Source organism: Xyrauchen texanus, chromosome 5 (genome assembly GCF_025860055.1).
Source record: "Xyrauchen texanus isolate HMW12.3.18 chromosome 5, RBS_HiC_50CHRs, whole genome shotgun sequence".
Lineage (NCBI taxonomy): Eukaryota > Metazoa > Chordata > Actinopteri > Cypriniformes > Catostomidae > Xyrauchen > Xyrauchen texanus.
The window spans coordinates 12850296-12866407 of NC_068280.1; the positions used below are offsets into that span (position 1 = coordinate 12850296).

The 16112-nt window shown below is 37.6% G+C and overlaps 1 protein-coding gene across 2 annotated transcripts in view; it reads left to right on the forward strand.

Moving 5' to 3' along the window:
- The first annotated feature begins 863 nt into the window (after positions 1 to 863).
- htt (huntingtin) overlaps positions 864 to 16112 on the forward strand; it is a 70944-nt gene continuing 55695 nt past the window's right edge. For both annotated transcript variants that reach the window (XM_052127286.1, XM_052127287.1), the window contains exons 1-6: positions 864 to 1223; positions 5865 to 5948; positions 14193 to 14313; positions 14430 to 14489; positions 15122 to 15201; positions 15382 to 15520. In XM_052127286.1, coding sequence (XP_051983246.1) covers positions 1126 to 1223; positions 5865 to 5948; positions 14193 to 14313; positions 14430 to 14489; positions 15122 to 15201; positions 15382 to 15520 — 582 coding nt within the window. In that variant the 5' untranslated portion in view covers positions 864 to 1125. The remainder of the gene's footprint in view (positions 1224 to 5864; positions 5949 to 14192; positions 14314 to 14429; positions 14490 to 15121; positions 15202 to 15381; positions 15521 to 16112) is intronic.

Genomic DNA, 16112 nt, shown 5'->3' on the forward strand with positions numbered 1-16112 from the left:
TATAAAACAGAACATAACATTTTATTGCAAATGCCTTCTTTGAAGAGTGCATGAAATGTATTTTATTTTTTTTGGGCTAAATTTTGTCATATTGTCCTGGTCATGAAAAACTTATGACGAATGCATAATGTAAACGTTTGGAATAATGTACGGATTTAGCTGTTTCGGAAGGAAATTGGTGCTTTAGTTCACCAAAGTGGCATTCAACTGATCACAAAATATTGAATATCTCAGCTCTGTATAGGTCTTTCCAATAGAAGTGAATGGGTACCAAAATTTTGAAGGTCCAAAAAGCACATTAAGGGAGCATAAAAGTAATCCACATGACTCCAGTGTTTAAATCCATTTTTTTCTGAAGCGATATGATAAGTGTGTATATTAAGTCAATTTTAAGTCTTTTTTTTTTAATTTATTTTTTTTTTACTATAAATCTCCCCCTTTCAATTCACTTTCAAATTCTCCTTCTTTTGCTTTAAGCGATTCACATTTTTTCCTGCGTATTGCCACCTACAGGACTTAATTATTGATCCATTTCTCAACCATTTCTGAAGACATGGATTTAACCTCTAGAGTAATATGGATTACTTTTATGCTGGTATATATATTATATTTATATATATATTTATTTTTAGAAACATACATTTGGTATTTATTTTATTTTATTAAATACATTCAGCATTGATGATATGGTTCATTATTATATGGGCTGTTTTCATTCTTTATTACTATCTAAATACATGTCACACCCACTCACCTTAGGCGTATTCTTTTATTATGAAGTTGAAGACTTTTATTTGGACAGGGTTTAATAACCCGGAAATACAGCAGAACCGTTGCTCCACTTACACTGCTTTAAGATGGCTTTCAGAACTGGACAGGTTATCAACTATCTTCGGATCATTTTGTTTGAATACTTGTCATAATCGGATGGTGTTTGAAGTGTAGGTCTGATTTAAGGGCTTTGGCCACTGTTAGTGGTTTCCGATTTCGGCGACACCTTCAATTATCCTGCGACATTCTGCACAGCGCTCGGTATCAGTGTTGTTAACACTGATTGTGCTTTTGAGTTTGTAAATATTATCCGCTCTGCAATCAGACTACATCTAGATCAGAGCTTCTGTCAAAATGGCCACTATGGAGAAGCTGATGAAGGCGTTTGAGTCGCTCAAATCATTCCAGCAGCAGCAAGGCCCGCTGTCGGCCGAAGAGCTCGTCCAGAAACAGTGAGTGCTCAGCTGATGTTGTTAATGCAGTCAGTGCTGTTTTAATGCTTTGATGCTGTTATTGGGTGATTCTCACGAAACATCTCACGGGACATATTTAACACCAAATAAATTTAAAAAATGCTAAATTTAAAGCAGATAATTAGGACCAAAAATATTTTTTGCATTTTCATATTCCCATCGCTTTCGATGATAATTCTTATAAAAATTAAAAATTATATTACAGTTGTATAATGTTGTATAATGATAAAAATGAACGAAAAAAAAGGGACTTGTACTGTTTTTTTTTTTTTTATTATTATTATTTCTTTAATTATTATATCCCCCTTTCTCCCCAAATTTGGAATGCCCAGTTCCCATTACTTAGTAGGTCCTCGTGATGGCGTTGTTACTAATCTCAATCCGGGTAGCGGAGGACAAGTCTTAGTTGCCTCTGCTTCTGAGACAGTTAGTCCGTGCATCTTATCACATGGCCCGTTGTGCATGACACCGCAGAGACTCGCAGCATGTGGAGGCTCATGCTACTCTCTGCGATCCACGCACAATTTACCACGCACACCACTGAGGGCGAGAACCACTTAATCTCGACCAGGAGGAGGTTACCCCATGTGAATCTACCCTCCTAAGCAACCGGGCCAATTTGGTTGCTTGGGAGAACTGGCTAGAGTCACTCAGCAAACCCTGCATTCGAACTACCAGGGGTGGTAGTCAGCGTCAATACTCGCTGAGCTACCCAGGCCCCTCTACTATGTTTTACAAATATTAAAAAAATTTGATAATAATTGCCTTCCCCACATTGATTGCGGTAATAAGAATTGGTAGTAAGATGTCCGGAACTGTCATGAAAATAATGTAACAATGTAAAATATAAATAAATAAGTAATAATAATAATAATAATAATAGGCTTCATTTTCTATATGCAAAATATAATTACTTATTTGTTTCGTTTTTATATTGGAGTAAAAAAAAGATCAGGACATTTTCTTGATGGGTATAATTATGAGAATCACCCCCAGTTTTTAAATCTTCATCATGGTGCTGACATTACCTAACACAGTTTCCGTTAACAGTATTGTTATCATCACATTTGGGTCATTCATTCAATTTGGTGACATTTAAGTGGCCATAGCCTACAATTTGTGGTGTGTGTGTGTGTGTGTGTGTGTGTGTGTGTGTGTGTGTGTGTGTGTGTGTGTGTGTGTATATTACACTTTAATTTCACCCAATTGCAATTTTAATAGGCTTGATAAAAAAATAAAAACATTTGACCATTTATATTGTTACACTGCTGTGGGCCTAAAAGTTACATTTTTATATATAAATAATTTTTTTCAACTATTGCACTGTATAATTTCCTTGGAGCTGCACGTCAAAAAACATCTTTGACAAAAATTAGTGCTTAATAATTGGATTTCTATTTTCTCCCACCATACACTAAGAGTTTAGTATTACATTCTCTCCCTAACATGTATTCATTTGTGGTAAATCTGTAATTATAACACTGATAGTGGAACTTTTTTGTGTGTCCCTTGATTTATTATATTGTGATTTATTTATTTTTTTGGTCACTTTGACATCACACACACACACACACACACACAAACACACTGTAGGTGGACATCTGCCATTCAACAAAATGTAATATAAGTTTACAAATATGTTTGCTAGATTTGCTAATTTATACACTGAATGCCTGCCCTGTTATTTTCCACTCTGATTCTGCTCATTTAGGCTAACTGGAAGGTCATCTGGGGCCATATGTATAAAGGCTTCAAGTCAAATTAGGGATGCACCGATCCGATATGTGGATCGGTATCGGCTCTGTTACTGATGTTTTTAAACAGATCTTGCTGTCAAGCTCCAAAAATGACATAAAAGAACCTTAAAAACACCAAGTAGTTAACATGACCACATTTGATTCAAAGTCACCTGAAGACGTGCGATAGCTCTGTGAATCACAAAAGGCTGTGTTTTATAAGTAAATATATAAAATTTATTCGCAGCTCCAGCGTGTCAGTGAATGGCGCTGCTCTGTTTATACACACTCGTGGCTATTTTTAGCCTTAATGCAGTGCGCAATATTTGAGCGCTACTCATGAACAACATGTCAGATGTAGATGCTCATTAGTTCAGTTCACTTATAATATGCATTTAGAACAGCACTGGAGGTGCATTTTACCAGAATTTAAATAAGAAGCGAATTAAACTACTGTGAAATTGCCTACAAACAGACACATACAGGACTTCCTGGAGAGTTCAGAATGTCAAAATAAAAGCGTGAGGGTTTAAAAGTTAAAGGTGCGCGATTGAGATATATTACTATTATATTATTTTTTGTTTTCAAATTATAATAATATTTAAGTTGAATGGGTTCCAAAAAAATAACTGTGTGAATGATAAGTGAGGTGATATCTAACAACTAAATTGAACAAAAAAAGATATCTGAATCCTTTAAAGTCCAGATACAAGTTGAAAAAAACAAAACAAAACAACGTCTTCTTGGTCTGATGACTTCTACTGGAATTACTGTTAATTTTGTTGCTACATTATCCAGTATGCTAGTTAAAAATAACTTTTTCTTAATAAGAGATATATTTATATTTAAATAATGTGTAGTTGGAGGTTTGTGTTTCATTACACATTATAGAGTACACGCAATTATTTCCACACAATAATGTAAAGCTATTCTTAACTGATTATGCAAAAAACCAACACTGGTATCGGATCGTTATCGGCCGATACTGAGATTTCCAATATCGTATTGAATCGTATCGGTGCGTCCCTAAGTAAAATTCTTGTCTTAAGTCTGTCAAAATTCTAAGAGTGATGTCATTTTACTCTTATTCCTAGACTTAAGAATAAGTGTGATTCATAAAGTTTCATAAGTGTTAAGGCTTGGTCTCAGTGCTGAAGAGATATCCTTGTTAGGAGAAGCACAATGACTGTTCCAAGGAGACAACACACTCTACAACAAAGGAACTATGTGTTGGAATTATGGAAGTGGAATTTGGGCGAATGGGTTTTGTAGTTGAGTGAAATTATATCCATCAATATAATTTTTTAATTGCAGCACATTTTTCATTTAATGAATATATTGAAACTCATTGTTTTGAATTATGCATTTGAAAAATGTGATGGACTACATACCTTAACTTTCAGAGGGCTGCAACAATTAATTATTAAAATCTAATATCACTTAAATTATAAAAATGAATGATGAAAATAATCAACAATGATTTAACTTATGATTAGCTGAATATCTTTGCACTAGCACAGCAACCTCCATCAGTGACACCACTTTACAGTAGTGAAAATGTGTTTCTGTGGGAAACAGCCAAATGTGTTTCTGATAGGACATTTAAAAAAAATGGTAGAGAGCTGCATAAAGAGAGCCCAAACACTATATAAAACAATTAATATGCTTATAGTTTAATGATATGCTTGTGCTTGAGAGACTTTTAACCCCAGCTCATATCTTACATTTTATTGATTTATTCTTATTTGTAACTATTATAAACTCAAAGTTATGCAAGTTTCTATTCCCATTTAGCAAAACAACTTGTCCAAAACTGCGAAAAAATATATAGGCTTACTTCATGGAGTGTGTGCCAATGCCCCTCAACCAAATGGAGTGCTATAATTAATATTGCTGATATGTTGAATGTCAAATTTCCCTCTAAATGGAACAGTGTTTAACAGAAATATTCCATAGCTATAATGGGATTGCAACAGTTTGTTTTATTATCATTTCATTATGTGATTTTAAATTGTCCATATACATAAAAACTGAAAACATTTTGTATTGATAACACGAAAAAGCATATGTAATTATATTGCGAGATTTAGCATTTAGATTTTTTGTTGCCTTCAATTTACATGTTAATGTTGTTTGAGGACAACATTTGTCAATATGTGGAAAAATGTTTAAAATGCAGGAAATTCAATTTTGCTTTCTCATTTGTTTAATCAAATAATTAATTAACAGAAAATAACCTATTATCAAAACATTGTTTTATAATGTGTTGTATTGAATCATGAATTTATGAAGTGTTTTAGGGTAGCCATTTTGGGTCAACATCATTGTAGTCCTTATTTCACAACACTTATGTGTCACTTCAGTCAGCACTCAAGAATCAGTCTTAGACTTTGCTGAAGGTTGCTTTTAGCATCTTTTATATAAAGCTCCTACTCTTACACAAGTCCTACTCTTTGCTAAGAATGTTTTGACACTTAAGTCAAATTTTAAGACTATTCTTAAGAACATTTCTGAGAAGTTTTATACACACAGCCCCTGATCTTTTTCAGTCATTTATTTTGACCAGTATGACTAAAATAATCTTTAACATGTCCCTTTAATGATGAAACAGAAAGATACTTGTAAAAGTATGTTTTGCTTTTCAAATGTTCCAAAGCTGAAACGTCACCAAATTGTAGGAATGAGCCATTAGCTTGAGGACACTGGGATTTCACATTATAAAGCTGATTTACAATGTTGTCTCTGATGAAGTTCTATCCATTGAATGTCAAGAAATACTGTCAAGATTTATATTGTATATGCCAAGGCTTAATCTATATTTATGGGCTGGCCATTATTTTGTTTATTGTGATGACATCCACATTAATGTTGTTTCTCCTTACAGGAAAAAAGACCTTGCTACAACCAAAAAGGACAGAGTGACTCATTGTATGACGATTTGCGAAAACATCATGGCACAGTCACTGAGGTATGCTGTAGTCAATGAGCAGTCCAGGACCACTGTTGAAAAGACACATCAGATTAAGGAAGATCAGATGTGGTCACGTTTTATGAGTCATTGGCAAAAGCCTATTGATGCTGAGGCTGGGTTGGCTTTTTTTACATTAACAACGCAAATTCAATGACGGTTAAAAAAAAAAAAAATTGTTATTGAGAATGACAGCAAACTTCTCAAAATCAAGTTCTTTCAATTGAATATTGGATATTTGTATCTGCTATCTGAGTCTGTAGTCTTCTAGCAAACATATGGCTGATTTTCCTGATACACAGCTGTGGTTCAGTGCATTTTAATATCATTGCAGTATAGGGCAGCGACAACTCATCGATAATTATCCATATGAAATTTTCAACAATTAATTTCATTATCGATTAGTTGTATATACAGTTGAAGTCAGAAGTTTACATTCACCTTAGCCAAATACATTTAAACTCAGTTTTTCACAATTCAAAACATTCCCTGTCTAGGCCAGTTAGAATCACTATGTTATTTTTAGAATGTGAAAAGTCGGGTGCCTGGGTAGCTCAGCGAGTATTGACGCTGACTACCACCCCTGGAGTCGTGAGTTTGAATCCATGGCGTGCTGAGTAAATTCAGCCAGGTCTCCTAAGCAACCAAATTGGCCCGGTTGCTAGGGAGGGTATAGTCACATTGGTAACCTCCTCGTGGTTGCGATTAGTGGTTCTCTTTCTCAGTGGGGCACGTGGTAAGTTGTGCATGTCTGGAGGAGAGAAGCATGAGCCTCCACATGCAGAGTCTCAGTGGTGGCGTGCACAATGAGCCACGTAATAAGATTGGATTGACTGTCTCAGAAGTGGAGGCAACTGAGACTTATTCACTGCCACCTGGATTGAGGTGAGTAACCGCGCCACCAGGAGGACCTACTAAGTAGTGGGAATTGGGCATTCCAAATTGGGATAAAATGGGATAAAAAAAGAATGTGAAATGCTAGAATAATAGTAGAGAGCATGATTTATTTCGGCTTTTCTTTAATCACATTCCCAGTGGGTCAAAATTTTACATACACTTTGTTAGTATTTGGTAGCACTGCCTTTAAATTGTTTAACTTGGGTCAAATGTTTTGGGTAGCCTTCCACAAGCTTCTCACAATAAGTTGCTGGAATTTTAGCCCATTCCTCCAGACAGAACTGGTGTAACTGAGTCAGGTTTGTAGGCCTCCTTGCTCTCACACGCTTTTTCAGTTCTGCCCACACATTTTCTAGCAATTGATATCAAGGCTTAGTGATGGCCACTCAGATACATTGACTTTGTTGTCCTTAAGCCATTTTGCCACAACTTTGGAGGTATGCTTGTGTTCATTGTCCATTTGGAAGACCCACTTGTGACCAAACTTTAACTTCCTAGCTGAGGCCTAGAGATGTTGCTTCAATTTATCCATATAATTTTCCTTCCTCTTGATGCTATCTATTTTGTGAAGTGCACCAGTCCCTCCTGCAGCAAAGCACCCACAACATGATTCTGCCACCCCCATGCTTCACTGTTGGGATGGTGTACATCGGCTTGCAAGCTTCACTCTTTTTCCTCCAAACATAACGATGGTCATTATAGCCAAACACTTTTGTTTAATTACACCAGAGGACATTTCTCCAAAAAGTAAGATCTTTGTCCCCATGTTCACTTGCAAACTGTAGTCTGTTTTTTTTTATGGTGGGTTTGGAGCAGTGGCCTCTTCCTTGCTGAGTAGCCTTTCAGGTTATGTTGATATAGGACTCGTTTTACTGTGGATATAGATACTTGTCTACCTGTTTCCTCCAGCATCTTCACAAGGTCCTTTGCTGTTATTCTGGCATTGATTTGCACTTTTCACACCAAATTACGTTCGTCTCAAGGAGACAGAATGTGTCTCCTTCCTGAGTGGTATGATGGCTGCGTAGTCCCTTGGTGTGCATACTATTGTTTGTACAGATGAACTTGTTACTTTCAGGCATTTGAAAATTGCTCCCAAGGATGAATCAGACTTGTGAAGGGCCACAATGTTTTTTCTGAGGTCTTGGCTTGGATTTATTTCAATTTTTCCCATGATTTCAAGCAAAAAGGCACTGAGTTTGAAGGTAGGCCTTTAAATACATCCACAGTTACACCTCTGATTCAGAACTCCTCCTATAAGAAGCTAATTGTCTAAAGGCTTGACATCATTTTCTGGAATTTGCTAAGCTGCTTAAAGGCACAGTTTAAATGACCTTCTGACCCTCTGTGTCAGTTAAAAGTGAAACAATCTGTCTGTAAACCGTTGTTGGAAAAATGACCTGTGTCATGCACTAAGCAGATGTCCTAAACTAATTGCTAAAACTATAGTTTGCTAATATAAAATCTGTGTTAAAAAAAAAGTGGTTATAAAATTTGTTTTAATGACTTCAACCTAAGTGCATGTAAACTTCTGACTTCAACTGTATGCCACGAGCACAGAGAATCTCCGTCAGTGACGTCACTTTACAGCCCCACGAAAAATGTGTTGCATGATAACTCCTTTGAAAAATGACAGAGACAAGTTAAAGTGGAAAAAACATGACCCAAGATGTTCAGTGCACCAGAGCACTTTAACAATTCCAAGATGCTCATAATAAGCATGCAGTTTAACATGGAGTGGTTGCTGCGTCAGGTACATTGACGCAGTGATTGTGCTGTTAAATGCGCAAGAGTTTTTCTCTCCAGCGCATCACTTGCATTTGACTGCTATTTTCAATGCTTTATAATGTTTACATATTAAAATTAAAAATCAGGCATGTATTTTGCAATACCGTCTGTCTTAACCACATGCGACTGCGAGTCTCCATTAAACTTCGTGGAGCAAATAAGCACACATCTGCGTCAATCAAAGGGATCACAATGGAAAAAGAGAACGCAGTCATTTTGATTAGTCTGTGCTTTGCTGTTTAGTAATCATACAGCATATAATACATTGATTTCAGTAATCAATTGTGCAGCTCTCATGGATATCACACTGATTTCTCAGCAGTCGAAGTGGAGGGTTTTAAGTGTTTGGATTTTTCGTCAACATGAAAGCGCGTGCAATACAATGAGCACCGGTATGACACTTATTAGGAAAGGAGTGAATTTGCACTGCATTTACAGATGATTGTACTATATTAAACTGTAATGCTGAATATACAGTGGGTACGGAAATTATTCAGACCCCCTTAAATTTTTCACTCTTTGTTATATTGCAGCCATTTGCTAAAATCATTTAAGTTCATTTTTTTCCTCATTATTGTACACACAGCACCCCATATTGACAGAAAAACACAGAATTGTTGACATTTTTGCACATTTATTAAAAAAGAAAAACTGAAATATCACATGGTCCTAAGTATTCAGACCCTTTGCTGTGACACTCATATATTTAACTCAGGTGCTGTCCATTTCTTCTGATCATCCTTGAGATGGTTCTACACCTTCAATTGAGTCCAGCTGTGTTTGATTATACTGATTGGACTTGATTAGGAAAGCCACACACCTGTCTATATAAGACCTTACAGCTCACAGTGCATGTCAGAGCAAATGAGAATCATGAGGTCAAAGGAACTGCCTGAAGAGCTCAGAGACATAATTGTGGCAAGGCACAGATCTGGCCAAGGTTACAAAAAAATGTCTGCTTCCCTTAAGGTTTATAAGAGCACAGTGGCCTCCATAATCCTTAAATGGAAGACGTTTGGGACGACCAGAACTCTTCCTAGAGCTGGCCGTCTGGCCAAACTGAGCTATCGGGGGAGAAGAGCCTTGGTGAGAGAGGTAAAGAAGAACCCAAAGATCACTGTGGCTGAGCTCCAGAGATGCAGTCGGGAGATGGGAGAAAGTTGTAGTAAGTCAACCATCACTGCAGCCATCCACCAGTCGGTGCTTTATGGCAGAGTGGCCCGACGGAAGCCTCTCCTCAGTGCAAGACACATGAAAGCCCGCATGGAGTTTGCTAAAAAACACCTGAATGACTCCAAGATGGTGATAAATAAGATTCTCTGGTCTGATGAGACCAAGATAGAACTTTTTGGCCTTAATTCTAAGCGGTATGTGTGGAGAAAACCAGGCACTGCTCATCACCTGTCCAATACAGTCTCAACAGTGAAGTATGGTGGTGGCAGCATCATGCTGTGGGGGTGTTTTTCAGCTGCAGGGACAGGACGACTGGTTGCAATCGAGGGAAAGATGAATGCGGCCAAGTACAGGGATATCCTGGACGAAAACCTTCTTCAGAGTGCTCTGGGCCGAAGGTTCACCTTCCAACAAGACACTGACCCTAAGCACACCGCTAAAATAACGAAGGAGTGGCTTCACAGCAACTCCGTGACTGTTCTTGAATGGCCCAGCCAGAGCCCTGACTTAACCCCAATTGAGCATCTCTGGAGAGACCTGAAAATGGCTGTCCACCAACGTTTACCATCCAACCTGACAGAACTGGAGAGGATCTGCAAGGAGGAATGGCAGAGGATACCCAAATCCAGATGTGAAAAACTTGTTGCATCTTTCCCAAGAAGACTCATGGCTGTATTAGATCAAAAGGGTGCTTCTACTAAATACTGAACAAAGGGTCTGAATACTTAGGACCATGTGATATTTCAGTTTTTCATTTTTAATAAATGTGCAAAAATGTCAACAATTCTGTGTTTTTCTGTCAATATGGGGTGCTGTGTGTACAATAATGAGGAAAAAAATGAACTTAAATGATTTTAGCAAATGGCTGCAATATAACAAAGAGTGAAAAATTTAAAGGGGTCTGAATACTTTCCATACCCACTGTAATTAAGCAATATCACATGAGCAAGAGTGTGATTATGGCCCTACATCAGCACTGATGTGATTCGGCCGGATGCACGAGGCCGCAGGCCATCACAACAATATAGCATGATTGCGAGTGTGATATTGCTTATATACAACAGTTCAATGAACAAGTACATTTTAAAAAAATGAGGAAAAACAGAGTACGGTAATAAAAATACTAATTTAAAACGTACAGTATTAATTTAAAATACTTGAAACGTTTGTAATCAGTGACTATGTAAAAGCACATGTATCAAACATAATTATGTATTTTTTTCAGCTGGGTAGAATTATAATATTTATATTTTGATGTCACCATTGCCCTCTGCTGGGCTGATTTGTTTTTTTGTCCCACTCCATTCCAGATGGATCATTTCACACTTATTGAACAATACTTAAAATTTTACTAGTAAAGGAACTGTTTTGCTTATGTGTGCTGAAAGTAGTAGTAATAATAATAATACAATTAAAAATGATCTTTTCATGATTCAGGCTTTGTTTAAAGTTTTGTGAGAATGTAGAATTGTGAATTTAGTAGTGTAAATCGAACCAGATATGCCCTTCAAAATAGGAAATAAAATGTGGTTTATCCGATTAAGTGATTAATTGAAGAAATAATAGAAGATTAATCGATTATCAAAATAATCGTTAGTTGCAGTCCTGTTGTATTATATTATTTTAGTAGGTTAAAAGGGCCCATGCAGCTGGGCTCTTGTGGCCTCTGTCATCATAGTCAAAATATAAATATATAGTTTTTTATATAATTTATTTTATTTTTTTAACCGGTTAATCTGTTATCAGCCTTTTCCACCACCTAAGTTATCGGTCGACCTCTAGTCACAAGAGTGTTTATTAGGAATGACAACAAAGCAGATAATGCATCCGTTGTTGTAGAAATCTGTGCTTTTTCTCCTGTGGTCTATAATAAATATAATCAATCTTGTTGGGTCTCCTTTAAAGATTAGAGTATATTTTGACAGAGGTTCCACACCATCAATACACCTTAAAGAAACAACCATTACATGTCTTTTACCTTAATATTAGTGGTTTAAAAATTTGTGTGTTTCATATTCTTCGAAAACTTTAGTATTCTACAGATGTAATGAACAGCTGAACATTAGTGCTCAGGCCCTGGACTTTGACCCAAACTGGCCTGTCATAAAATCGTGCAAACAATCTATCACCCCACTGTCACACACAAAAACATGCACACCAGCCACTAAAACTACCATCTTGGCTGCACTTCCTCTATTGTCACAAATCACAAAATCATATCACTTTTATTGTCGCACGACCATATGCAAAAGTGGGTGAAATTCTTGTGTGCAGTTCCGAGCAACATGGCAGTCATGACAGTGACTAGACATATACCAGTTTAATATAAACATCAGATTTACACAACACAATTGACATATCTAATGTACACATAATTACACAACACAATATTAGTATACAATGTACAGTAAACCATACACACAATATGGAATACACGTACAATAAAAAATTAAATAAAGTGTATAAAAAAAATATACAGTAGGTTGTATTGCAAGAGAATATTATTTATATAATTTATAACAGTCCAGTGTGAGATATAAGGTTAATAAAGTGCAGTGCTGATATATTTATCGTGAGAGATCAAGTGTTCAAAAGTCTGATTGCTTGGGGGAAGAAGCTATCATGTAGTGGGCTGGTGCGGGTCCTGATGCTGCGATACCGCCTGCCTGGTGGTAGCAGTGAGAGCAGTCATTGGCTCGGGTGGCTGGAGTCTCTGATCCTCCGAGCTTTTTTCATACACCGCCTGGTATATATGTCCTGGAGGGAGGGAAGCTCACCTCCGATGATGTGTCTGGCAGTTCGCATCACCCTTTGCAGGACTTTGCGGTTGTGGGCGGTGCTGTTGCTGTACCAGGCAGTGATGCAGCCAGTCAGGATGCTCTCTACAGTGCTGTAGAGGACCGTGTGAGGATGTGGTGGTTAATTCCAAACTTGCCGTCTCAGGAAGAAGAGGCGCTTGTGAGCCTTCTTCACAACGGCCTCAGTGTGGACGGACCATGTGAGTTCTTCAGTAATGTGGACACCGAGGAACTTGAAACTGCTGACTATCTCCACCGGTGCTCCATTAATGGTGATGGGGCTGTGTTCTCTGTCTTTCCTCCTGAAGTCCATCACAAGCTCCTTGGTCTTACTGACGTTGAGGGAGAGGTTGTGCTCCTGACACATCTTGTTCTTCACTAATGCAGTATGTTTTTGAGTACAGAATACTCACTCTACAACAAAAGGCACATACCGAGTTATTGAGCATGTTTACATGCACACCAATAGTCTGATTACTCCCAAAACTCAGCTTATTTAAACAATCCGACTAAGCAAGAAAACCGTGTTTACACAAGATTTGAAATGAATTGTTATTCCTCTGCTTTTGCCGTCAAACCATGAAGAGACATATGCTCAACACCTGTGCAAATTGGATAAGCTGGTAAGAACACCATTAAAGTTGTTTACGTGCCACGCGAAACTGGTGTAATATATATATATATATATATATTACACACACACAGTACACTTATATTTCACAAGATGAGGCATTTTTTTATTATCTGACCTGTGCCAAGTCAAATATGCAGATCACGGATGGTCCGCTGTGGCAAACCCTAATGGGAGCAGCCAAAAGAAGAGGTGTTTCGTTATTTACAAGACATAAAGTTGACTACAGAGAGTCAGAACCTCGGTGTGGCAGGGCGGAGGGCGGATCGTGATCACGACCCAGCTCCGCCCTGCCACACTCGCTTTAACGTTTCATCTGAAGTACAGTATCTTTTTACATTATAGTGTCCATGTCACTATTCTGGGGCATTAGGACCCACATAGACTGCAGGGTAAGCACCCCCTGCTAGACTCACTTATATGTCTTCCTGCAACAACCTTAGTTTTCGCATGGAGGTCTCCCATTCAGGTTCAAATCTTCTTAGCTTCAGTAGGCATCCAGAGTTACAGGGTGCTACTTTTAAATTGGAGACATGATGTATCTGTTGACGGGCACGTTTCCATTTAACCAAATTCTTCTTTATAAACCATGCTTCAATATAGAACACTTACTTTATTTAATCAAAATAACAAATTGTGCATAGAGGTGAGGTTAAAAATGTGGATGAATATTGTCAATGATGAAAGAGATAGATACGGCAAATCCCCACAAGGTATCAGTGATTTGTTTTATTTCACCTCTAGAGGTTGCAGTTATTGTGTGGAACCAAGTCGTTCTAACTGAAGAAAGCTCCGGCAAAGAAACCCAGAAATCGGCAACTATGTCGATAAACTATAGTTAAAAATGTAAAACTATTGGCACAGATGTGGTAAAACTGATATATTTGTCTAACTTTACTTTGAGTATGTTATGTATGTCATACCACTGAGACCTCTGTGCTACGATTCCGTTATCAGGACATCGCCAGAGTTCCAGAAATTTCTTGGAATTGCCATGGAAATGTTCTTGCTGTGCAGTGACGACAAGGAGTCTGACGTCAGGATGGTGGCCGATGAGTGCCTCAACAAAATCATCAAAGTGCTGTATAGATTATATATCTGAGATTTATATATATTATTTGTATTCTAATGAGCTATTACATTATTGTGGTGTTTAGCTTGAATTTAAATTTTCTTTTTTTTTTTTTTTTTCAGGCTTTGATGGATTCCAACCTGCCTAGACTGCAGCTTGAGCTGTACAAAGAGATTAAAAAGGTAAATCATATTACATTTGAACTCTCTATGCTCTGAGGATGCACTTGAAATGTATACACCAAGAATTAATATTTGTGTTGAACAAGATGGATGGATTTACATGGCATGGTGAGTTAAGCGTGGATGCCGCGGTGGATGGCGTGAAGCCTCCACACGCACTGTCTCTGTGGCAACGCGCTCAACATAAGACGCGCAGGTTGACGGTCACAGACACGGAGGCAGCTGGGATTTGTCCTCCGCCACCCAGATTGAGGCGAATCACTATGCGACCACAGGGACTTAAAAGCACATTGGGAATTGGGCATTCCAAATTGGGAGAAAAAGGGGAAGAAAACAAAACGCTATAATAATATTAATTACAGTACATCTATAATATTACTATTTATATGGCAACATATTTCTAATCCTACTTGCATGTGTAATCTTTGTTGTCCAATACAAAACAAGTATTTTTTTGTTTAGTTTATGATTCGTTGTACGTTTTCGTTTACTTTTGTTCTTGGTGTGTACAGGCCTTAATTGTTTTTGTTTTGGGGGAGAGAATGGTTTATACACCTTATGTAAAGTGGTCTGATGATCTCTGAGGACATACATAGAGCACTAATCAAGCACTACTCTTTCTGTTATTACAGAATGCTGCCTCTCGGAGTCTGCGGGCAGCTCTCTGGAGGTTTGCTGAGCTTGCTCACCTGGTGCGTCCACAGAAATGCAGGTATGATTTCTGACTTGAAGCTATTTACTGTGTTGGTTGGCTCAGAAGTGAACACTAACACTGGGTCAGCTTTTGCTGTTCTGGTTGTGTGGATTTAGACTTAAACTGTGACATGTTTGTAATTAAAATGGTCAGCAATCAGTCATTCATAAGTTCATATTTTTGTCTCTCTGTTCTCAGGCCGTACTTGGTGAATCTGTTGCCATGTCTGACCCGGATCACTAAACGTCAAGAGGAGACGGTACAGGAAACTCTGTCTTCCTCAATTCCTAAAATCATGGCTGCCCTCGGACACTTTGGCAATGATGGAGAGATCAAGGTATTGCTGTTCATGAGTTCAGTATTGAAAAGAAATAATCTAAAAGCTGTGGAGTTTCTTCGGCACTAGCGTCACCAAACAGAATGAGAAAAATGTTGTAATGTTGATTAAAAACCACAACAAAAACAATTGCAAGCTAAACCAATAGCTTTTTTTCATTAAAAAGTTATGCCACCACATTATTAACTATTTATGAAGCCCTCATTACTTTGACTTGTGAATTAGATTTCCTTGACCTGAATTCTGTAAGTTAATTTGGCACCTCAGTGTGGGATATCCCTCACCGCTGGCTTCTGTGAATGTGCAGTGGTGACATCATCTTCTCAATATGGAATGTGACTCAGACTGGATTTAAGTATCCATGAACTTGTCATGTCCGTAGGAGAGGGATAGATTTTATTCTCCTGCCGAGATCAAAGTCACTTTAAAATACAGAGGAGAGTTTTAGTGCTATTCTTTTATGCTTAAATATCAGCTGCTGTTGTAAATAAATAATTTGCAAGGAAATAACAAGCAGTGTAGCTATGCAAACATTCCAGGAGAGCTTGTTAACTACTGTAAAAACTAGATAGAATACCTCTTGAGATGATTA